The 25,095-nt window shown below is 38.2% G+C and overlaps 2 protein-coding genes across 2 annotated transcripts in view; one reads left to right on the top strand and one right to left on the bottom strand.

The window, feature by feature from the left end:
* Window positions 1-24,842, top strand: part of LOC134672890 (uncharacterized) — a 28,640-nt gene extending 3,798 nt beyond the window's left edge. Inside the window, exons 7-16 of the mRNA XM_063530839.1 lie at window positions 20-166; window positions 460-740; window positions 3,789-3,885; window positions 14,398-15,679; window positions 15,913-16,046; window positions 16,496-16,660; window positions 17,250-17,392; window positions 17,962-18,058; window positions 23,766-23,912; window positions 24,528-24,842. Coding sequence (XP_063386909.1) covers window positions 20-166; window positions 460-740; window positions 3,789-3,885; window positions 14,398-15,679; window positions 15,913-16,046; window positions 16,496-16,660; window positions 17,250-17,392; window positions 17,962-18,058; window positions 23,766-23,912; window positions 24,528-24,803 — 2,769 coding nt within the window. The 3' untranslated portion in view covers window positions 24,804-24,842. The remainder of the gene's footprint in view (window positions 1-19; window positions 167-459; window positions 741-3,788; window positions 3,886-14,397; window positions 15,680-15,912; window positions 16,047-16,495; window positions 16,661-17,249; window positions 17,393-17,961; window positions 18,059-23,765; window positions 23,913-24,527) is intronic.
* Window positions 1,141-6,843, bottom strand: LOC134672536 (carboxypeptidase B-like). Its single transcript, XM_063530482.1, has 8 exons — window positions 6,611-6,843; window positions 5,768-6,004; window positions 5,228-5,361; window positions 3,824-3,984; window positions 3,117-3,242; window positions 2,680-2,776; window positions 1,990-2,136; window positions 1,141-1,484 (listed from the first exon to the last, which is right to left on the bottom strand). Exons 1-8 carry the CDS (start codon window positions 6,639-6,641, stop codon window positions 1,239-1,241), a joined length of 1,179 nt encoding a protein of 392 aa, XP_063386552.1. The 5' UTR covers window positions 6,642-6,843; the 3' UTR covers window positions 1,141-1,238.
* Window positions 24,843-25,095: the final 253 nt, after the last annotated feature.

Here is a 25,095-nt window from a genome sequence, read left to right as displayed (position 1 = left end):
ATATTGTAATTTCCTACAGGATTACATCCTAGGATCACCAAGCCAATTTAAAGTATTCCTGTCATTTCATAGCTATTTCGAGATGATAATATTCCCATGGGGTTTCAAAAAGGATCCTAGTCCAGACTACTTAAATCAAATGGAAGCGGGGATGCGGATGGCGAAAGTAGGTACATTTTCATACGTCTTGAAATATGCATCACTTATTGGAAGTTTTTAAAGAAAATACTGCACCATTCTAATGGAAATGTGTAAGCTCCTCTAAACTTTTACATACCACGCTGAGTTAGAATAGCATTTAACCTTTACCAGGCTGAGGCTATTTCCCACATATGGCACTTCAAATATGTGTTCTAAGTATTTTCGACGAGTAAGATTCGGTGATCAATGTTAGCCTGGTAAAGGGTTAAAAAAATTCCATGTTACACCTATAAGCATTGCTTACTTTTTACCTTTCAGGCGATCTACGACTACAGTGGGATGATATACAAAGTCGGTTGCACAAAGGACTTGACGTACTATGCTTGTGGGACGTCGATAGATTGGAGCTACGCCAACGCGAATATCCCTTACTCCTACATGATAGAACTCAGAAGCAAGAAGTACAGATTCAAACTGCCGAAAGACCAAATATTTGAAACGTGCATGGAGAGTTGGTATGCAGTCAAAAGTCTAATGGAATACGTCGATAATCCTATTTATCCACTGCATAAGCCTACGACAAAAAGGAAAAGCACCAAGTGATATAACTACCTTCTCCTGTGGCAGGTTTTCCATTTTCACAGCTAAAGTGACAAATTTATAAAAGTTGTAGTGGTGGTCCACCAGGTGGTCGAAAATCGAAATTCAGACCAAATTTTCAACCGGTAGATTATAAAGTTTATCATTTTGTTTGTACTGTTTTGTAATTTTAAGTAACGTGTAACTGTAAAAAAGTTAAAGAAATTTAAATAAGCCTTATGTTTCAATTGATAAGTTAGATAGTGAATCAGGCGTTACTTTGCGTCAATCCATATTAAGTAAACCAAAATATTACTTTGCTAATCCGCGAAAAGGTAACGTGCTAGTCAATCAGTGCTAACCCGTTATACTTACCTACTTGCGTATTTTTTACATGCAATTAATTAAATATAAGTTAGATTTCCAGTTTAAAACCATACACGTTTATTTCTTAAATACAGTGATACATTGGACGTAAAATACTATTCACGGAGGTTTATGTAAGACAGCAAAATGTTTCAACACTTCTTTTTGTCAACAAACTCGACTAAAGCTAAAACACCACTCAATGATTCTTTACAACAGTGAAGAATTTGATCCCTGGGCAGCGAAAATTTGTGTTCTTTACTTCGCAATTCAACGAGATATGAAAAAGGAATGTTTGCGACTCCATAACTCCAGTCGATGCTTGTGCCTTCTGCATGGTACATGAGATCTCTGAAGTTTCCCACTTTGTACATGTGGCCGGTGCTGTCGTAAATAGCCTGGAAAGGAATAAAATAATTATTAGTACTTTTAAATCTATAGTGTAGGATGCAGCCTATATAACATAAACATCAAATTTTATGCATATAATAATCAAAAAAAATAATTTGGTCGTGTATATTATTTCAATAGTAGTAATAACTAATCCAACTTTAAGTTAATTTAAAAAAGTGACATTTGTTTTAGAACGAAATGTCGGAAAACTTGGAAAAACCCAAAAGATGATGATTTTTAATATGTGGTTTTGGGCCGATTTATAATTTTATTTTGTATTTAAAAACTTTATCACAGGAATATCACTATTCCTTTCTGATGACAGTAAGATTTTTCCTATATCTCCTACAATTTTTCCTAGAATCAGCAAACTATGTGATTCTATCTATATATATATAATTATGTGATACATATATTAATTTCGGGCAAAAAGAAAAAACTATCCATTTAATAGTCATTATTGATAGTAAATTAACACTATTAATATTTAATAAAGAAATTTTGACAGACCTTTGCGATGACGGTGGCCCCTTCAAGCAAGGTCACGTAGTCTGGGCATGGTACGTTTGTAAAGCACCAGGGGAAAGAAATGAGCTCACTGTAAGCGTGGAATGTGATGAATATCTTGAAACGTGTACCAGAATATAATATCAGGTCCTAAAATTAGTACAAACAAGATGAGTATACATTATTAACTCTTAACGGGCAAGACTGAATAAAATTCTCAAATCAAGCCACAGCGCCAAAAGTTCTGTACGGTTATCCGTAGGGATGGTCTAGAACGCAAAATGACTAGTGTATTGTTTTGCCTAAATCGCAATTAGTCTACATCGGAAAATGCCTACATTATTTTTTCCGTTTTATCTCAACTTTGTAGCGATGTTGACGAAGCCCCGCTTCCGCGGAGCTCCTATTCTGTGCTGTTTGACCTTCGGCCATTTAAAGATACCTAACGGACCTAACCTATATCTATGTAAAATGTGGTGATATAAAAAGTGGGCATTTTGCGTTCTAGACCGTTTGCGATGTGGACTAATTTCGATTTAGACAAAACAACACACTAGTCATTTTGCGTTCTAGACAATCTGCGGATAACCCGTTCTGTACAAGAAAAAATACAAGATGATATGTGTGATGACTGTTATGAGATGAGGTTTAAAGTACACATAAGCACACAAAAATACTTATTTCAACGACAACCTTAACAGCAGCACATTCCGGTTCAGAAAATGGATGAGTGCCTGGAAAATTTTGATGACTTGGTTCACAACCTTGAGATGTGAACGTCCACGTATTTCTGTTGAAAATTATGATTATAAAATTTTCATTTCCACATCATTAATCAAATATAAGAATGAATCACGATTACATCTACGTAGTTTTATCATTCATGTAGTCTTGTGTGAGAAATAAGTTTACGCATTACATAATTCTTAAATCTATTAATTGATAATTCAGTAGCATTGTTTGGATGTTAATTATAAAATTTTATACAATTTATACCCATGAATGTTTTTTTTAATTTTATGGATCCGAGTAAAGGTCACTGCAAGCTTATGTTTATTTCTAATAGTTAGTTTATTTCTAGTAGTTAGTTTATTGCCTGTACTACTTCCGTATATATTTAGTATGCTTACCCGAAATTTCTATTGAGATCGACTCCAACGATCTTATTTCCTAAGCGACTTCGATTTTTACGCCACATGCGGTCAGTAGAATGAGAGTATTCGTAGCCATCCGGATTCAGAACAGGAGCGAAATACCTTGAAACAAAAAAATAAGCATTTTATCAATATGTTTATTTCATTCAATACGACATTAACCGGGTCCACAGAGCGCCGCCCGGCCGAGGCACGTCTACACTGGCCGTTTTGTGCGCGAGGAAATTGCCCCGCGCGTATGCTCGCTCTGTGTGGACGCGGCTATTGGGATACAAAATATTTAAGGTGTTATTCTGATATTTATGATATTTCTAAAGTAGGTAGGTTACTGATACCTACTTGTATTCATTTTTTTGGTTTAGTACTTATGTTAAAAATCTTACAAGATTTTTTTGCGTCTCGGCAATCTTTAGTTTGTAGAAATACATAGATATCAAGCAAACAAAGATGGCATGAATATAAACTTGGTCAAGCAGATCTTGTCAGTAGCAAAAGGCGGCAAATTTGAAAAATCGTAATGCGATGGGATATCGTCTCATAGAAAATTTGAATTTCGCGCGTTTTTCTACTGCCAAGATTTGCTTGACCATCTATATTTTAAAAATAACATTTGGCAATGGGCAATTTTCATAAAGTAGGTATAAACAGGTTTGAAATTACTGAACTAAAACCAGTATATTTACCAGTCCTTGTTGGTGATGTGTTTGGAGCACTTCGTGAAATGTCTGACGACGTGGTTGGCGATGTACGTGACGACAGACGCGCTGATCCACTCCCGCGCATGTATTGCCCCGTCTAACCAGACGCCAAAGTTTCCGGCGTCGCTGTTTGATACTTTGAGCACCTAAGAACAGGGGGGCTACCGCGAAAACCGAAATTCGCAAATTGCGGGGATCTTTCTCTTTTACTGGAGTATGAAGGCGTAATAAGTGTGACAGAGAAAAATGCCCGCAATTTGCGAACTTCGATTTTCGCGGTTATAGCCCAGGCCATAGACAACGTGCCAATCGCTTACGCTCCGTAGCGATCGAAACGCAACTGTTACTGTCGCACTAATATGGAAGACTGATAGAGAGACACAAAGCGATTCGATGGCGAAGCGTAGCGATTGTCACCTTGGCTAGGCCACCAGTTTAGAGTTCGGAAATAAACAAATACAATTATAAATTTGTCCGAATGTTATTTCAAGGAGTTACAGAAAGACAGATGTTATATGGAAACATTAAACGTGTGTAGATATCTAACATCAGTTATTTCTAAGTAGAAATACCGCAAATTTTATGTAATAATTATACTAAACGTACAAATATTATCTTTTCTCTTATTAAGTAATTGCATCACAACTATATACAACTTACATTGGCCAAATAAAAGAAGAAGTAAATGTCGTGTCCTGTATACATACATGATAATCATACATCGGGGTTTTCGGTGCGCGAATGTTTTACACTAGCAAAATAACAGGTAAAAACTGTAAAAAACGTTACTAATTTAACATTTCTAAGTATATTTGGACCTTACTACTTACGTTTAATACATAGTTTTATTATATATTCTGTATTTCTGTTTTCTTTTGTATTGTCTTCTTTTATTGAGATGTGCAATAAAGAGTATTTGTATTGTATTGTATTGTATTGTATAGTTTGGTAATTATTTTACAATAAACAAAGTTATAAATACACGAAATCATACCCCCACCTAGGGTTACCAGATGACAGGAATTTTCCTGACATGTCAGGAATTTTGGCCTTTTGTCAGGAATGGGGACAGAGCACGAAAATTTCAGGATTTTTTTGAATTGATCGACTTTTTAATAAAATATATTTTTATTTACTTAAATGAATACAAATAAAAAAATTAACAAAACTTAAATTAATAAAACGCGGCTATTGGCTCAATCGGGTGGCCATCGCTAACGCGGCTAGGACAGTTTTCGACGATAATATGAATGTCAGGAAAAATATTATGAAATCAGGAATTTTATCAGGAAATTCTAAATTTGTATCTGGTCTACCCCCACCAGAAACCCTGATGTATGATGATAATGCATTGTAGGTTATTGCTGTTAAGTTTAAAATAGTACCAACCTTTATGTCTCTACCTTCGACAGTTTTACCTAACGTTATAACAGAGCATGTTGCCGGATATTGCTTTTCCAAATCTTGCATGAACTCGTTGATAAAATGCAGTGGGTAATAATCTTTCCAATCCAGAACACGTTCTGAAATAAAGACAAATAAAAATACTGTAAATCTATTAAATAAAACCACAATTTTACTTTGCTTATCCGCGAAAAGATAACGTGCTAACCCGTTATACTTACTTGCGTATTTAATCTATTTAATTTTAATAAATATGTTGAGTCTCGTCTAGTTACCACTCCGTTTAAGGGCTTATGCAATTGTGTTCCACTACATAATTTTTTATTCAGGTATAGGGTTTATCTTGACATAAAGGTTTTATGGTGATCTGATTTTCTAATTCAATCTCTAAGAATAGAATTAATTTTTAGTTTAGGGTGGCCAATAGTCATTGGCTATAGCAATAGTAACTGTTAGTAAACAGTGGCCAGTTACTGGCGAATTACCCTAACAAAGACTACAAAAAAGAAAAGCAGAATACATTACTCTTAAAATTGCTTGAATTATATGAAATTCTGCTGTAAGGTGATATAGGTCTTGTCTTGGGACTATGGTTTCGGGAATTGAGTTTCGGTGCCGGTGGGTAGTATGGCGGGGGCGTTCGGTCCGAAGACACCACGTAGGTAATATCCCTCGACTGTAAAAGCTTCCTCAGTTGCTCCTTACGGTTTCCATCCACCATCAGCTCCATACTGTCTTCATTCTCCCGCATAATGTTTATGGCTGTATTAAACACGTTTCATTAACGCTGCGTCTTACGTAAGCGATCAAGTCGCGAACGCGACGCGGCGCGGCGCGGCGGGCCCAAGGCGTTCGCATTCGCAACGAGATCGCCCACGTAGGACACTTCTATAGGTATCACAGGATTGGTTCACCCCGCGCCGCATCGCTTCGGTTCGCGTTCGCGTGTTGTTCGCCTACGAAGCGCTGCGTAATTTGGCAGAGTCACCTACGTCTTGACGTGGCACAAGGTACAGTCAGCAGCAGAAGTTGCTAAGCGGACGAGGTGTTCAAAATGATCTTGAAGCGACATTAGTGTTTATAATTTTGAACACCTCACCCGCTTAGCAACTTCTGCTGCTGACTGTACGTCGTCTGCAGTATGTAGGTATCATTTAAACTAAATTCCAAAATGTTAATAATATTTATTAACACATACCTATAAGAGTTTAATGAAGAAGAATTGCAAGGGCATATTATGTAGGTATTAAATTAGATTCTGCTCTCGTGTAATGTACATTAAATTTGTCTATAGGTAAGAAGGTATGACATAATACATTTCTTGCATATATCAATCTTTAATATAATAATATGTGTGATGGTACTCACCACCTTTGCTTTCTAAGTTTCTTAAATACATCCTTTGTCCATCTTTCACCGTTTTTACGACCCATATTTGATATATTCCGAATCTTTTGGCCACTTTGAAGAAATTTTATCTATAATTTGGATATAACATGTGGTTAGTGTAGGGTTTTAGTTGTTTTATGCTAATTTTTATACTATAGCATGTTTTTCTTTAAAATGTAGTTGAAAATAAATGTCAAAGTCGTGGCCATACTGAAAATTGTGAAAATAAACCATAAAAATCAAACGATTCATAGACAAAGAAAATCGTATAGGCTCATACTAACGAGCGCTTTTTCAACGCGCGTTAAAAAAGCGCTTGAATCCGTCCACACACTAAATTCGATTTAACGACCAACGCTTAAAATTGAAAATCCAACAACGCTTGATAAGAAGCGCCACCACCATCGTGTGAATAATTACCTCGGAGTAATTAACAATGGAGCCGCCATTAACAGGCGTTCCCCTCTGTCGAAAATAGGCGGCCAATGGTCAACCATATGTCAACCATATGTATGGACTGACGTTTATCTGACATGACGTACCTATACATTTGATGTGCCCCTCCCCCGCAAAAAACGGCAGACTATTTTGTACCGAATTTTTTTGACATGGCGTCTCCATTGGTTATATCCTCTAAGATAATTACACATGTTTTGTGTCATTCAAACTCTTGTTTCTAATCAATCAAAAGAGTTCACAAAATATAAGCACTGCAACCTCGGAGTAATTAACAATGGAGCCGCCATTAACAGGCGTTCCCCTCTGTCGAAAATAGGCGGCCAATGGTCAACCACATGTCAACATGACGTACCTATACATTTGATGTGCCCCTCCCCCGCAAAAAACGGCAGACTATTTTGTACCGAAAATTTTAGACATGGCGTCTCCGTTGTTAATTACTCCGAGACTGCAACCAAAGAATATAATACTCACTAGGAGAAGAACGATAACTCCATACAAAAAAATGTCCCCTCCAAAAGTTCGTTTATACTACTAGCGCTCTGGTAGGATACCATTGTAATTAGAATTGACAACCCGTTTAGCCTAGCGGGTATTGGCAGTAATCCAGTTCAGGAAGCTAATGGTCCTGGGTTCGAATCCCGGAGAGGGAATTTCTTTTTTAATTATTTTCTTTTTTGTTGTTGCAACTCACTACCACTCACTACTTACACTCAATTTTAAACAGCTCACATTTTATTATTATTAATAAATCCTACAAAAATACGTTAACATGTATATATATCCGTCTCGGCTCAGATGCCCACTACTTTAATCGTAGGACCTTAGAGCAATTAATAAGTAACCGGAGTCGCCTTTAAGACCTTACCGTCTGCCGAAAACCTTGGACAGTTGTGCAAACTTTTGTATGGACTGACGTTTATCTGACATGGCTATTTGTACATTACGTACAAATCATGTAGCCATACATTTGACGTGCCCCTCCTCCGCAATAATCGGCAGACTGTTTTGTACAGTCAACGGTAAAAATATGGGTGTAGACAACTTACTCAAAAATATGTCCCATAGTTCTTAATTCACTGACATAAGAGTTATGGGACATATTTTTGAAATGATTTGTACACCCATATTTTTACCGTTGACTGTACAGAAAATGACGATGACGGCCAAGGCGTCTCCAGATACTAAATGCTCTAAGCGTAGGACTGATTAGGCACGTTTTTAGGGTTCCGTACCCAAAGGGTAAAACGGGACCCTATTACTAAGACTTCGCTGTCCGTCCGTCCGTCCGTCCGTCCGTCCGTCCGTCCGTCTGTCACCAGGCTGTATCTCACGAACCGTGATAGCTAGACAGTTGAAATTTTCACAGATGATGTATTTCTGTTGCCGCTATAACAACAAATACTAAAAACAGAATAAAATAAAGATTTAAATGGGGGCTCCCATACAACAAACGTGATTTTTGACCAAAGTTAAGCAACGTCGGGAGGGGTCAGTACTTGGATGGGTGACCGTTCTTTTTTTGCTTTTTTTTTGTTTTTATTTTTTTGCATTATGGTACGGAACCCTTCGTGCGCGAGTCCGACTCGCACTTGCCCGGTTTTTTTACAACAAATCAAATCTTCGAAATTGTACATGACTGAACTAAAGGTCTCCTATAATTAGATCTAATCCGATAGATATATTATTATTTTCAGTAAACGCCTTCGCGCCGCGCTATGAACCACCCTAATGAAACCGAGTTACTATTGGCTTTTATTAAGGACGTGACTTTTGTTCGAAAACTGTACAAACTCGAAGTGAACTAAAGTGAGGTATAGTCAGGTGGTTTTATCTGTAACAAGAGATCCTTCTTCGTTCTTCAAGTTTGTAGAGTCTGTGTGGAAAAAGAAGAGTCATAGAATGTATTGGGTCCCATACATTTCACGACTCTTCTCTTTCCGCACAGACTCTATTCACTCTATCGATATCTAAAAATTGTGCTTACATGGTGCTTACTTCCTGAACTTGTGCAAGTTATTAACTATGTGGTACCCGTTGTAGGGTAAATCGGTATCAGTCACATTTGACCCTTCTCATGGTGAAATAGGAAAGTAAATACGTTTAGATTATGTACATCGAGCGACTATTTTTTTATGAACCACAAACACCTACAAAATAATACGAGAAATGTACTTTTATTTATTTTAGATATCAGAAATAAAATGCGGAAAAATAAAAATTCTTACGAAAATTATAAATATGGTGCATTATCTATGAAAAGGGACCTTATTGTCGATGGCGCTGACGCCGCACAGTGTCGCGCGTCATTGTATTTATATCGGAGCATCTTTAATAATGGCATAAGCGCCATCGACAATAAGGTCACTTTTTAGGGTTCCGTACCCAAAGGGTAAAACGGGACCCTATTACTAAGACTTCGCTGTCCGTCCGTCCGTCTGTCACCAGGCTGTATCTCACGAACCGTGATAGCTAGACAGTTGAAATTTTCACAGATGATGTATTTCTATGGCCGCTATAACAACAAATACTAAAAACAGAATAAAATAAAGATTTAAATGGGGGCTCCCATACAACAAACGTGATTTTTGACCAAAGTTAAGCAACGTCGGGAGGGGTCAGTACTTGGATGGGTGACCGTTCTTTTTTTGCTTTTTTTTTGTTTTTATTTTTTTGCATTATGGTACGGAACCCTTCGTGCGCGAGTCCGACTCGCACTTGCCCGGTTTTTTTACAACAAATCAAATCTTCGAAATTGTACATGACTGAACTAAAGGTCTCCTATAATTAGATCTAATCCGATAGATATATTATTATTTTCAGTAAACGCCTTCGCGCCGCGCTATGAACCACCCTAATGAAACCGAGTTACTATTGGCTTTTATTAAGGACGTGACTTTTGTTCGAAAACTGTACAAACTCGAAGTGAACTAAAGTGAGGTATAGTCAGGTGGTTTTATCTGTAACAAGAGATCCTTCTTCGTTCTTCAAGTTTGTAGAGTCTGTGTGGAAAAAGAAGAGTCATAGAATGTATTGGGTCCCATACATTTCACGACTCTTCTCTTTCCGCACAGACTCTATTCACTCTATCGATATCTAAAAATTGTGCTTACATGGTGCTTACTTCCTGAACTTGTGCAAGTTATTAACTATGTGGTACCCGTTGTAGGGTAAATCGGTATCAGTCACATTTGACCCTTCTCATGGTGAAATAGGAAAGTAAATACGTTTAGATTATGTACATCGAGCGACTATTTTTTTATGAACCACAAACACCTACAAAATAATACGAGAAATGTACTTTTATTTATTTTAGATATCAGAAATAAAATGCGGAAAAATAAAAATTCTTACGAAAATTATAAATATGGTGCATTATCTATGAAAAGGGACCTTATTGTCGATGGCGCTGACGCCGCACAGTGTCGCGCGTCATTGTATTTATATCGGAGCATCTTTAATAATGGCATAAGCGCCATCGACAATAAGGTCACTTTTTAGGGTTCCGTACCCAAAGGGTAAAACGGGACCCTATTACTAAGACTTCGCTGTCCGTCCGTCCGTCTGTCACCAGGCTGTATCTCACGAACCGTGATAGCTAGACAGTTGAAATTTTCACAGATGATGTATTTCTATGGCCGCTATAACAACAAATACTAAAAACAGAATAAAATAAAGATTTAAATGGGGCTCCCATACAACAAACGTGATTTTTGACCAAAGTTAAGCAACGTCGGGAGTGGTCAGTACTTGGATGGGTGACCGTTTTTTTTTTTGCTTTTTTTTTGGTTTTTTTTTGCATTATGGTACGGAACCCTTCGTGCGCGAGTCCGACTCGCACTTGCCCGGTTTTTTATAGTTAACGTCACAAATTGTGTCGAGAAATGAAGGTAACGCCATTCCCCGGTTACCCGCTAACCAGCGACGTCCCCTCCCGACGTCGCCCGTCTTGCACGTTTGTCTTTTTAATTGAGGCTGCCCCGGTAACTTGTTAGATTTATAGCGCACACCCATAACTTGCCCATTAGATAATTGGCTAAATCTGAAATTAGCGCCTCTGACAAGTTTTATGAAAGTTGGTATAAAATCGTTATACTAACTGCATTTACCGTGAAGATTGGTTAAAAGGGTCAAACTGAAAACTGTGTTCGCGTCTTTCCTGTAGACATACACAAGAGTTAAGGGCTATAAAGGTTAATTTTCTTATTGAACCTTTATCCACGGGAAAAGGTCCTCCTTTTATTTAGAGAACTATGATAAAATCATTACTTACATGCCCACAAGCTGTTAACTATTGCCCACAGGAGAGAAAACTAGCGTATTCGCCCGAACTGTACATTTTTCTCTCCTGTGAGCAATAGTTAACAGCTTGTGGTGTGTAAGTAATGATTTTATCTTAGTTCCGTAAATAAAAGGAGGACCTTTTCACGTGGATAAGGGTTAAATAAGAAAATTTACCTTTATAGCCCTTAACTCTTGTGTATGTCTACAGGAAAGACGCGAACACAGTTTTGTGAACCCAAAACCCAAAAGTATGTACATTGCCATCAATCAAGTGCACTTAACTAGATTAAGACTAGGCTAGATTATTTAAGTTTACGATTCGACTAAACCTAAAGTTTACAATAATGAGCTCCGAAGAAGCTAGCGTTTTTATAACGGAAGAAGAACAAGATTCACAATATTTGTTTTGAAAATGGATAATGGACACTGTTTGACGACTCCTGCAAGCTATAGTATCTATACTGAATCGAAGCATCATAAAACAAAATTTACGCTAAGAATGCACAACTCACAAATCGAAAAAACACCTTGTATCGCTCCTGCTCCCTAGTAATAAAGCCTAAATTTCCTTGATTTAGCTGTAAAAGGTTATTAGTTGTTGGTGCGTGGGGTCAGGGGTGGCAAACCCCTGCTTTGTTTTTCATTAGGCGCTTATAGCTTGTCGCGTTGCATAGTCGAGAGCCTAACTGCCAACTTAATAGCATTCTTGGCGTTAACACAAAACCGTCGTTTAAAAGGAAGACTCGTATATCTATACACTATCAGGCGTGGCTCACTCCGCGATTTCGTCGCTTTGCTACAGGTATCCGTTCGACCCCAATTTTGGGGTTTACCATAAGCCGCACGTGGCGCTGTCACCACCTAGCGGCCATATCTGTGCTGATCGTGATGGACGCGTTTTGTTAGAGAGTGAGTCTTCTGTACCTAGTACTATTATTTTATTCTATGACACTATTTTATGCGGATAGAGCTTCAATCAGATGATGAGAACATCTTTTTAGTTACTAAAACCTTGCATAAAGAATAAAACACGATTGCACATTTATAATAATATTTCGGGGACCCATATTATGAGTTGGCCAGTCACCACCTGCCCATTTTTCGTGTTTTTATAACATATGATCAAAGCAGATGACCGAAGGGGGAGGCCTACGTTCAGCAGTGGACGTCTTATGGCTGAGATGATGATGATGATGATGATGGGATGACCGCAGATGCCATACTTCCGTATTCGAACTTCAAGATATTAACTAGAGACGACACGTACTAGATACGTTATAGTTTAGATATCAACTAGTTCTCTTTTGCAGCGACATTCGGGCAACCAATGTCACTTTTACGTTAGATAGAGTAAGATACTTAAGCTTTTCAGGGAACTTGGAAAGCACCTCAGAGAAAAGGGGAATGACCCCCGTTCTGAGTCATGGCTTGTCCAACAGGTCTCCATCGCCATACAGCGGGGTAACGCTGCTAGTGTGATGGGGACCTTTGGACCCGGCATGGCTCAGAACGGGTTTTAGTTTGTTAAGTTTTATACATACATAATTATGTACAATTGAATAAATAAATTTTGTGAGTAAGATATCTATTAGATGTGAATTGGATCTCTGTCATATCCTGTGGAAATCGTTCAAGAGTATCTCCAGAATTGCGCAAATGTCAAATTTGACAGGTTAGATCTTAAACATATCGTTATCGTATCTTGGTTATGTCTAAAAGATGTCTAATAGATATCTATTTCAAATTCCGAATCGGGCCCATAGTTTCTTCCATAGTCCCAGTTACCAGTCCATTAGCATCTCAACCCAATAGCCCAGTTCTTTTTGTTCCTTTTTCTTGCAATAGTCCTACACTAACCGGGGCTTGTCCTTGGGTGCACTACTATAGCGCATACAGGGATAATCATCGGTTAGTGATACATCACACTGAGAGTAAATTGTCAATTTACAAGGGGCCTTACGTGTTGGCTTCGGCCCCACGCACGCCTACCGAAAGTCCGGGACCCCATGGTCCTGAGATTATGTAAATGACACACTTAATAATTATAAAGAGAATGAGCGAAAGAAGGCTGACAAAGAGAGTGTATGAAGGAAAAGTGGAAGTGGGAGTTGGAAGAGGTAGACCTCGGCGGACTTTCTCTGATCAGATCGGGGAAATCCTGAAGAAAGGCCAGGTCAAGAGCACCCTAAACCGGCGAGCGTGTATGAGGAATGTTATGAATGTGAAGGAAGCGAAAGTGGTATATGTCAGGATCGTAGCAAGTGGAAATCCGTGGTCTCTGCCTACCCCTCCGGGAAATAGGCGTGATTATATGTATGTATGTATTAATTATAAAATATAATAGTCACATTCTTGGTTTACTAGACTCTGACAATGCTAACTTAACAGTAAAAATGCAGAGGTCTCTTACCCCAATAAGCTCCATACTTGACGTACAAGCAGCACTTGGCATGAAAACTTAACATGGTCCGACTTTAGTTTGCTACTCATTGTATAGTCTGTTCATTGTATTGTTGGTCTGTTTGTGTGACTCTTGTAGGAATTCCACCTTCAGTCACAGCAAAATGCTGTGCAGGCGCTGCAGAGTTAGTTTGGTCCAACACTAGAGTCGACTTCAAGAAACATTCATGCCTAGTGCTAAAATATATTATGGACATGGAGTAAGCATGGAGTTTATCTTAGTAAGAGAATTAATAGGTATATGCTACCTTTATACACCACGTTTCGTCGAAATTATTTGACAGCAATATTATGTCAATATCATTTGCTCTTGTTTACATATACTAAAATTTCTTCGTTATTACATGTATTTATAAGACGCACGTATTATTAAAAATCCGCCATGGATAATACCAACAGCCTTCCTTTCGAAACAACATGAAGTCATACATTTCTAAAATAACTTAACACCAAGCATTTTTTCCTAACATGAAATAGTGTATCCATAAGTAATCAATGCTAAATAATAATCCTTATCCATCCATTACAACATATCAGCAAAACGATAAAAATACAAAATGGAGATACAAGGTAAATACGACAACGTAAAAAAGGACGAAAGCACAATTTCACTGTTCAGAAGGAACAAAAAGAAAAACACTCCCCAAGCTTGTAATGCCTTGACCAACCCCCATTCATCATTCCGAAACTATAACCTATATTTCGACACCCAACCTAAGGTATATAACTCTATTATTGATCAATATGATTGCCCACTCAACTGTTCGCCACATTCTTACTGCAAGTGTGAAGAAGGAGAGAAGAAGAACTTGGTAGAAAAGAAGCCTAAAGTACAATCTCGATATATGGACTTTTACTACAAAAATCTACAGGAAAAACAACAATCGGCACCTTGCGAGTGTTGCTCGCATTTTTTTAATTCAAATATGATGACACAAAACTGGTCAATGTGCGAATCAACTCCAATACCATTATCCTTCTATGAAAATCAAAGTCCTATTCATCAGACGACTGTGAAGCGCAAGCGAAACGATACGAAGTCACGGTATATGGATTTCCTTAAGACGAAAAACGATCCGATGGAAGACGTAAGAACCAAAATCCAGTCACCACCATACTCATATTTTGAAAGCTTCAATACTATTCCTATATACAAAAGTAAAAAGGACGAGTGTAATTACAGTAAAGAAATCAATAATTGTTACGTCATCAACCCACGTTCACCAACTCAGTACTACGATGATCCAGACAGGCGATCAAGATTATTCAACGACATTATGGATCAAGACTATCCGATGAAACAGTTGCTAACACATATTGAAGAAGACGAAGACTTCCAAGAACACCCTTCCATTGAACCTCGTAACATGGAATTTAACCATCAAATTCAACATGAGAAGAAAGAATTTGCTAAAAGTGTTTCCCCGTCACATTCTTGTGGTGAAGGAGAGTTTAAAAAACCTTCCGTGAAACCTCGTTACACGGATTTTAACCATCAATGTCAAGATGAAGAGAACGAATTAAATATGTGTGTTTCGCCAGCAAATTCTTGTGTCGATATAGATTTGGATGGAAACCCAAGGAAGAACACACGTACAAAATCACGTTACATGGATTTTTACAACAAAAATCGAAATCTAAGAAAAGAATCGGCTGCTGGCGAAGATAGTTTGGATGCACCTAATTCGTATCCAACACTCTACAATAGCCCACATGAAGCTACCGAAACAGTTTTAAGTGATCAGTATCCTGCTAGCGAGTCGAATGACACGCATAAAACACTTGTAATCAAATCACGGTATATGGATTGGGGAAAAGACCGACCGTCTAATGTATTGCAAAAAGGTAAGATAATGAAGATATTTATATAAGTATTATATAAAAAATATAACGAAGTATAATCGCTATTTTTTGGTCAACTCTCATTAAGTCAACAGCATCTAAAACTAAAAAATAACCCCAAAATCGTAGGTATAGTTACGTAAGGTACTGTGGGGTTGCTTCGAAAGCGGGATAATTTTGAAATATCTATTAAAATGCACCTAATTTCGCGAGTTTTTTTCTAGACCCTATAATAGCATCTCAACTAGACTGGAATGATTATCATCGATTGGAAACCATACACAATTTTTTGGATGACATGCAGAACAACCATCCTTCTATTTGCACTACCGGTGTCATCGGATCGTCAATAGAAAAACGGGATCTTAAGGTGCGTTTACCCTTCTCACTGCATACATGAAAATGGTGAATTATTAGTATTAATTTTCATTACTGGAGATAGTCAACAGATACCAACAAAAATTTCATAGTACATACTCGTATTATCCATCTTATCCAGGAGCAAAATACGTCTCAAAATAATATCGCCCCTCGCTGCGTAATTCTAATGCTCTCTGTAATTCGTTATTCACATATTTTAACCTTTGCCTACTACAGATAGGGCTCCTCATACGTACCTTTAAATGTACCTATTTGCAGGTTTCGTCACAATGTTTTACCTCTACTAACAAGCGATTTGGAGCTGTAAGGAAATACCTAGTTGAATAGAAATATACATTTCAAAATTACCAATTTACTTGTTTAAAACGGGGAAATTATTAACATAAAATTCCTTACACAATGAACAAACACATCAGTTTTTAACAAAGTAAGTTCCAGGTTCTGAAAGTGTCAAACAGTAACGTTGGGAACGCCCACGTGTGGATCGACGCCGGCATACATGCGCGAGAGTGGATCGCGCCCGCCGTCAACACATACATTATCAACTACATCGTCAAAAACTTCGATGAACTGCCTGACTGCATAACCAATAAGGATTGGCAAGTGTCTTTGAACGTTCTTTGCTTACAAAGTTGAAGTCCCTCTTAAAAAGCGGTTAGGGTTATAATACTTAAGATGGCCTGTTAGTCCGATGCGGAATACCTATGAGCTTTACAGTCTTCACACGCACCTTTGAAAACCCTCAAAATTATATGCAGGTTTCCTCTCGATATTTTCTTCATCTAAGACCAAATAGTAAATATCAAATGGCTCCTGCAATAATATGTTACTCTTCGAAGGCCGCAAAAATATATGTGACACGCTCTTATGGCTCTACAAATCAGATTGTGGCAAATATTTTTGCGGCCTTCGAAGAGTAACATTTTTGCAGGTGACTGTACGACCTGGGGTTCATCATCATCATCATCATCTCAGCCATAAGACGTCCACTACTGAACATAGGCCTCCCCCTTGGATCTCCATATGTGCCGGTTAGAAGCGACCCGCATCCAGCGTCTTCCGGCGACCTTAACAAGACCTGGGGTTATTGAAAAACAAATGTTTGGAAGCCTCACCACTCGGCTGTCGGTGCTTTCCAATAGAGAGAAACACGTAACATAATTATTTTCAAAATACCTGTGCAAAATATGTCCCTTTGACTTGTCTTAGGTACTTCCTCCCGGTAGTGAATCCAGACGGCTACGAATTTTCTCACACTAACTCTCGCATGTGGCGCAAAAACAAAGCATGGCACGGCAGGGAATGCTTGGGCGTTGATCTTAACAGGAATTTTAGGTAACACTCATCCGAGTTATTTTACTTGTAATAATCTAAACTGGGATACTATAAAACTCTCATGTTCTACTTTAGTATTAGTACATTATTACCAAGAGATGGAAAGAAAAACATGTTCTGACGAGGTACCTAGATGCCAGGCCGAAGCTTGCCGAGGCCTGACAAAAGACCGGAATCAGAAAATTCCCAATTCCACATAGTGCTTTTCTTAAACATGTGAGGAAATACAATAAACATACATACAATATATTTGGTGAATATTGCATACGTTATATCGTCAGGTAACAATCAAAACTCACTAATTACTAAACAATAGTTAATCCAAAATCAACTTTATTTTAGTGCCACTATGGTTCACTATGGCTTTGAACTTGTAGTGGTAATTAGTCAATTTTGGTTGAAACCTTACGATATTACACGTTCGCGTTCCTTTCACGATGTTGTTTGTACTAGACCTATTTGATTTTTAATTTTTCGGCTTAAAACCACAGAAGTTCTGTGACACAATAACCTACACTATTCTAGTTATAAGTCTACATTTTATAGTAAAAGTCTTTAATATTTTTTAGCTTCGGTTGGGGCTGTAAAGGCTCATCAAACGACCCAAAGAGTCCGTTTTACCACGGTCCTCACCCGTTTTCTGAACCGGAATCTAGAGCTTTAAGAGTAAGTTTTCAGAATTTGACCACTGGAGTACCTATCGTATATTATAGTTTCACACGAGATATTAGCCTACAGAATAACACCACAATGTCATGTTTTTACAGTAGTAGTATCTATAACTTACCTATAGAATTATTTACTAGTAGGTAGGTAATATACATGGTGACTCCATGACTTGACAATAAGTCCACAGTTGTCTAAGTACTAGTGTAGAAAGGAAAAAATAAGAGGAGAACTTTAAATACATCTGTATACATTTCCCACTCGACCACGTAGTCGAGTTTATAGTCCGGGAGCCGGCTGCATGAAACAAACCTCATCAAAAAATAGAATATACCTACCCTGTAGAGGTACCTGACATTTAGTAGATTCCAACGCACTTGGTCGGCCTAGGCTTAACCTGGCAGATTTTGTACAAATGGCAAAAACGTTGGACAAAAATTCATCAAAAAAAACCTCATCGAAAAATAGAATGAAACTTGTATGGTAGGATACCTGACCTTGAGGACAGTAAAAAAAAAGTGGTCGGCCTCACCTTAGCCTGGCAGTTTTTGCAGTCCGACCAGATTTATTGGGTCACGTGAGAGCTACAATTTACCTCATCGAAAAATAGAATGAAACAAACGGATTATAATAGCTAAAATAAGCCTGTCGACGTATGTCTTGGTCGGCCTCACCTTAACCTGGCAGTTTTTGCAGTCCGACCAGATTTATAAAAAAATCATCAAAAATTTTTTATCGAAAAATCGTATGAAACTTGTATGGTACGATAGCTGCCTTTGAGAACAGTAAAAAAAAAAGTGGTCGGCCAAATCCTGTGTTGGCAGGTTCCTGTGTCCGACCAATTTTGTGGTACCACGTAAGAGCTACAATTTACCTCATCGAAAAATAGAATGAAACAAACGGATTATAATAGCTAAAATAAGCCTGTTGACGTATGTCTTGGTCGGCCTCACCTTAACCTGGCAGTTTTTGCAGTCCGACCAAATTTATGAAAAAATCATCAAAATTTTTTTATCGAAAAATCGTGTGAAACTTGTATGGTACGATAGCTGCCTTTGAGGACAGTAATAAAAAAGTGGTTGGCCAAATCCTGTGTTGGCAGGTTCCTGTGTCCGACCAATTTTGTGGTACCACGTGAGAGCTACAATTTACCTCATCGAAAAATAGAATGAAACAAACGGATTATAATACCTAAAATAAACCTGTTGACGTATGGCTTGGTCGGCCTCACCGTAGCCTGGCAGTTTTTGCAGTCCGACCAAATTTGTGATACCACGTGACAGCTAGAATAGGACCACACATGCTGTATTCCATACGCATCATGACTTTGTACTTATCTGATAGGCGGGCGTTTATGAAACGCCTTCTTGTACGTGCAGGTGATCCAGGTATACACCAAAGCTTAATTTTCAATCGAACACTTGTAATATAAGAGGAAAAACTGCACGTGATCCTTCCAAAATTTAAATAAATGGTAAAATGTTCCTCCACGATGTTCTCAACGGGCATCTAGACTGCGTTGGATTGATGTCACAGTTAGGGCTCCGCGCTCCCACGCGCCGAACTCGTCACACCACACTATTCCATATTCCCTGTCATCGTACCAATTATGGCCAAAATTCAATTCTATTAAATTCTGAGTAGAATCGCACGTACCTATAATAAATCGTTCCAAAACATTGACCCTTTCTTCTCCTCTAGACGTGTTTTCAAATCACAAATTGCAAAGCAACTTTCCTGGTAGTCACGCACTATCACACCCACTTACACACATACACCCACCCACCCACACACACACACACACACACACATACACACACGAACACATAAATTCCAATAAATGCATACAAACTAATAGATTCGCTCGTTTATGTAGGTACTGTATGTATTTTTATTTTACTATTTTTTATTTATTGTTTACGCAAAATTAGAGCTATACCTACTATTTTAGGATTTTTTTTCCAGTTTACAGTTATTATTAATTTTTTCTCTTTTTCCTTGTACCTTAAAGACTTACAAATTAAGTTATATTTACGATTCTTGTACAGCACAAGTTACAAGTCTACCCACAGATGATTTTTTATTATGTATAAATTACAGGAAGTTCTGTTATTGGCTATGCTATAAGTTCTCATGTTTTTTGTATATTATTTAATGTAAACGCTGTTGAACTTCTCAATAAATATAAATAAATAAAAATACACAAGAGTTATCTCTCTCACATATATTAAGTGATTATCTTATTGTTATTTCTTCAACTCGCAAAGGCGTTATGTGTCCTTCAAACCATTTGATCTTATACATTTCATCTCTTAATGTCCAGCCACAATGTGTTGCATCAAATTTGATGCAAGTGGATTCTGCCGCACACTGCCACATTGAATTTATGAAAGCCGCCCGTAACAAGCCATACGTCAACAGGGTTATTTTAGCTATTATAATCCGTTTGTTTCATTCTATTTTTCGATGTGGTAAATTGTAACTCTCACGTGGTACCACAAAATTGGTCGGAGACAGGAACCTGCCAACACAGGATTTGGCCGACCATTTTTTTTTACTGTCCTCAAAGGCAGCTATCGTACCATACAAGTTTCATACGATTTTTCGATATAAATTTTTTGATGATTTTTTCATAAATTTGGTCGGACTGCAAAAACTGCCAGGTTAAGGTAAGGCCGACCAAGACATACATCAACAGGCTTATTTTAGCTATTATAATCCATTTGTTTCATTCTATTTTTCGATGAGGTAAATTGTAGCTCTCACGTGGTACCACAAAATTGGTCGGACACAGGAACCTGCAAACACAGGATTTGGCCGACCATTTTTTTATTACTGTCCTCAAAGGCAGCTATCGTACCATACAAGTTTCATACGATTTTTCGATAAAAAAATTTTGATGATTTTTTCATAAATTTGGTCGGACTGCAAAAACTGCCAGGTTAAGGTGAGGCCGACCAAGACATACGTCAACAGGCTTATTTTAGCTATTATAATCCGTTTGTTTCATTCTATTTTTCGATGAGGTAAATTGTAGCTCTCACGTGGTACCACAAAATTGGTCGGACACAGGAACCTGCAAACACAGGATTTGGCCGACCATTTTTTTTTACTGTCCTCAAAGACAGCTATCGTACCATACAAGTTTCATACGATTTATCGATAAAAAATTTTTGATGATTTTTTTATAAATCTGGTCGGACTGCAAAAACTGCCAGGTTAAGGTGAGGCCGACCAAGACATACGTCAACAGGCTTATTTAAGCTATTATAATCCGTTTGTTTCATTCTATTTTTCGATGAGGTAAATTGTAGCTCTCACGTGGTACCACAAAATTGGTCGGACACAGGAACCTGCAAACACAGGATTTGGCCGACCATTTTTTATTACTGTCCTCAAAGGCAGCTATCGTACCATACAAGTTTCACACGATTTCTCGATAAAAATTTTTTGATGATTTTTTTATAAATTTGGCCGGACTGCAAAATCTGCCAGGTTAAGGTGAGGCCGACCAAGACATACGTCAACAGGCTTATTTAAGCTATTATAATCCGTTTGTTTCATTCTATTTTTCGATGAGGTAAATTGTAGCTCTCACGTGGTACCACAAAATTGGTCGGACACAGGAACCTGCAAACACAGGATTTGGCCGACCATTTTTTTTTACTGTCCTCAAAGGCAGCTATCGTACCATACAAGTTTCATACGATTTATCGATAAAAAAATTTTGATGTTTTTTTTATAAATCTGGTCGGACTGCAAAAACTGCCAGGTTAAGGTGAGGCCGACCAAGACATACGTCAACAGGCTTATTTTAGCTATTATAATCCGTTTGTTTCATTCTATTTTTCGATGAGGTAAATTGTAGCTCTCACGTGACCCAATAAATCTGGTCGGACTGCAAAAACTGCCAGGCTAAGGTGAGGCCGACCACTTTTTTTTTACTGTCCTCAAGGTCAGGTATCCTACCATACAAGTTTCATTCTATTTTTCGATGAGGTTTTTTTTGATGAATTTTTGTCCAACGTTTTTGCCATTTGTACAAAATCTGCCAGGTTAAGCCTAGGCCGACCAAGTGCGTTGGAATCTACTAAATGTCAGGTACCTCTACAGGGTAGGTATATTCTATTTTTTGATGAGGTTTGTTTCATGCAGCCGGCTCCCGGACTATTACGGAATGATAATTAAGTACAAGGCGGCCCAGACCGCGTAGCCAAGATGCCAATCGCTTACGCTCCGTAGCGATCGAAACGCAACTGTCACTGTCGCGCTAATATGGAAGAGTGATAGAGAGACATAATGCTTTTCGTTGTCGAAGCGATAGCGATTGTAACCTTGGCTAGGCCGGCAGGTGACAATCGAAGCGCAAGCGATTGACACCTTGGCTAGACCACCAGGTTACTCCATCATTCCATGGATCCATGCGGTGTAGCACGGACGAGTTTTTATCCCTTATCGCCATGCCTGTCACGTTCTAACAAGTATGTAAGTGCGAAAGGGACGCGCATAGTGATAGTCGATAAAAATGGAACCGTGCTGCGCCCGCATGTCAGAGACAAATACTTGGTATTCAAGTAGTTTTCGCAGCAACAGAAACAGATTATAACGGTAAAGTGGACAAAAGCGTCGGATACCGGTTCGTGTCGGCGCCGGACGGCGCGGAGATTATACGACAAACAGGATTTGCCCGCCGATGCTGCACCTGTTTTATATTACGCATTAAATAATTAAATGTTGCAATTCATCGCTTATTTGCATAGCGATATATTGAAACAGAACGCCTACTGATGCAATACTATATGGCAGTTATCTACAAAATATCAAAACACATAATATCTGTTTACTTCTCTCTTTTTGAAATGTCATCTTCCTTAGTATTGTGTTTCTTTACGTTGACCTCTCGCTACATACACGGTGAGCCACTTACGGCCTGATTCGAACTTTAAGATACGTCCAAAATTTGCTAAAGATACGATATGGATCGGTGATGTTAGTGTCAAAAGTAGAGATGCACTATCCGGTATCCGGGCTATCCTGCCATTATTTTAACATCCGGTCGGATACCGGATAGTGACCTAGTATCCGGCCGGATACCGGAGAATAACTTTGCTTGATTTCGGAGTAAACAAATTGGATTTAAGAAACAGTCACGGTAATAATCGTACTCATTTATTATTTTAAAACATTCCACTCACTTGCACGCGCACTCATTTCGTACCTAGAAAATAGAAATGAGTCCGCGCAAACGTTCACTACGAAACAGGCCGCGTAGCCAAGATGCCAATCGCTTACGCTCCGTAGCGATCGAAACGCAACTGTCACTGTCACACTAATATGGAAGGATGATAGAGAGACACAATGCTTTTCGTTGTCGAAGCGATAGCGATTGTAACCTTGGCTAGGCCGTCTGGTCAAAAACCTACACAATACGCACCTGAAAACTGATAAGTAGGTATAGTTCCGCCGGCTGAATATTCGGCGGCCGGATACCGAATATTCGGCCGATTGGCAGGATAGGATTGGCATCCGGTATCCGGCCAAACAACTATCCGTTGCATCTCTAGTCAAAAGTGACGTTATCGTTTGAAGAAAGTTGTTCGTTGAATGTTCGAATCAGACCGTTAGTTTGAAAATAGATCGATTTGTGCAAGTTTTATCCCCGAACAAATGAACAATTATAATATTATAAATCATTTATCTATTTCAGGATATGTTACAATCGTCCGGGATTAAATTCAAAGTATACATAACATTGCACAGCTTCGGAGAAGTTATTTTATTTCCATTTGCTTATCGAGATGAGCTCTGCCCGGACTACGTCCGTCTATTAGAAGGAGCCACTGTTATGTCTAAGGTATCCAAGTGATGATATTCAAAATAATCATGCCAAGTCTTGGGGCCCGATTCGGATTTTTAAATAGATATCTTTTAGAGATCACCAAGATACGATAACGATATGTTTAAGATCTAACCTGTCAAATTTGACATTAACGCGATTCTGGATATACTCTTTAACGATTTCCGCAGGATATGACTTAGAGATCCAATACACATCTAATAGATATCTTACTCTATCTAACGTAAAAGTGACATTGGTTGCCCGAATTGCGCTGCAAAAGAGAACTAGTTGATATTTAAACTATAACGTATCTATAATGGATCTAGTACGTGTCGTCTCTTGTGAATATCTTGAAGTTCGAATACGGCAGTCGATATAGCCTACATATAGTTTACAAATATATTATGTTACTTCCAGTAATGTATTATGAAACGAGAAACGAGAGCGCAATGCAGGCTGCTAACTAATTGCGTTCTAGAGTTAGACCAACAAAAGTCTGCAGCGATTTTGACAGCACACGTAGTGCAAGTGTTATTTATACGATATAATTATTATACATAATTTCATAGAAGTTTGACGTTTAAAATAACACTTGTACTGCGTATATCATACTGGATCTCATGTTCACAGGCGATTTATACGGCAAGTGGAAACATATACAAAGTAGGCATTTCTCGAGATGTGATGTACGGTGCTGCCGGCACCAGCTGCGATTGGAGCTACGGGGAGGCAAAGATCCCCTTCTGCTACCTTCTAGAGCTTAGAAGCAAGAAACACAAGTTTAAAGTACCACAGATAGAAATAGAGGAGACAGGCAAAGAAATTATGAGTGGTATTATGGCGCTGATGAAGTTTGTAGATAATTATGACTTGGATGGTAACTTTATTGAAGACCCGACACTGTGAATACGAATGATAAAGTCAGTAAAGCAATTTTAATCAGTATACAATTTATTTAGAAATTTAAATCAGGCAAGGCCCATAATACAAATACCTTACAGACTAACATACATATCCCTATCCCTACTTCATATTATGAATGTGAAGGAAACCCAGTTGTCTTTACACGCTGAGCAGATTTAGATGGAATTTTGTATGGAGATAATTAGTGGTCTAAGAAAGGACCTGGGTTGTATTTAATTATTTACCTACCTTACCTATCATCAAGATCCTCACAGTCACAGTCGCGGGCAAAAGC

The sequence above is a fragment of the Cydia fagiglandana genome, chromosome 17 (assembly GCF_963556715.1).
Source record: "Cydia fagiglandana chromosome 17, ilCydFagi1.1, whole genome shotgun sequence".
Taxonomy (NCBI): Eukaryota; Metazoa; Arthropoda; class Insecta; order Lepidoptera; family Tortricidae; genus Cydia; species Cydia fagiglandana.
This window is presented reverse-complemented; position numbering and strand designations above follow the sequence as displayed.

Excerpts from the sequence above, each read along its gene's own strand:
- LOC134672536 (XM_063530482.1), bottom strand. The coding sequence starts at position 6,641 with ATGTATTTAAGAAACTTAGAAAGCAAAGGTG. Across the intron at positions 6,005-6,610 it reads AAACTTAGAAAGCAAAGGTG|CCATAAACATTATGCGGGAG; the intron begins GTGAGTACCATC and ends TGTTTAATACAG. Across the intron at positions 1,485-1,989 it reads GGGCCACCGTCATCGCAAAG|GCTATTTACGACAGCACCGG; the intron begins GTCTGTCAAAAT and ends ATTCCTTTCCAG.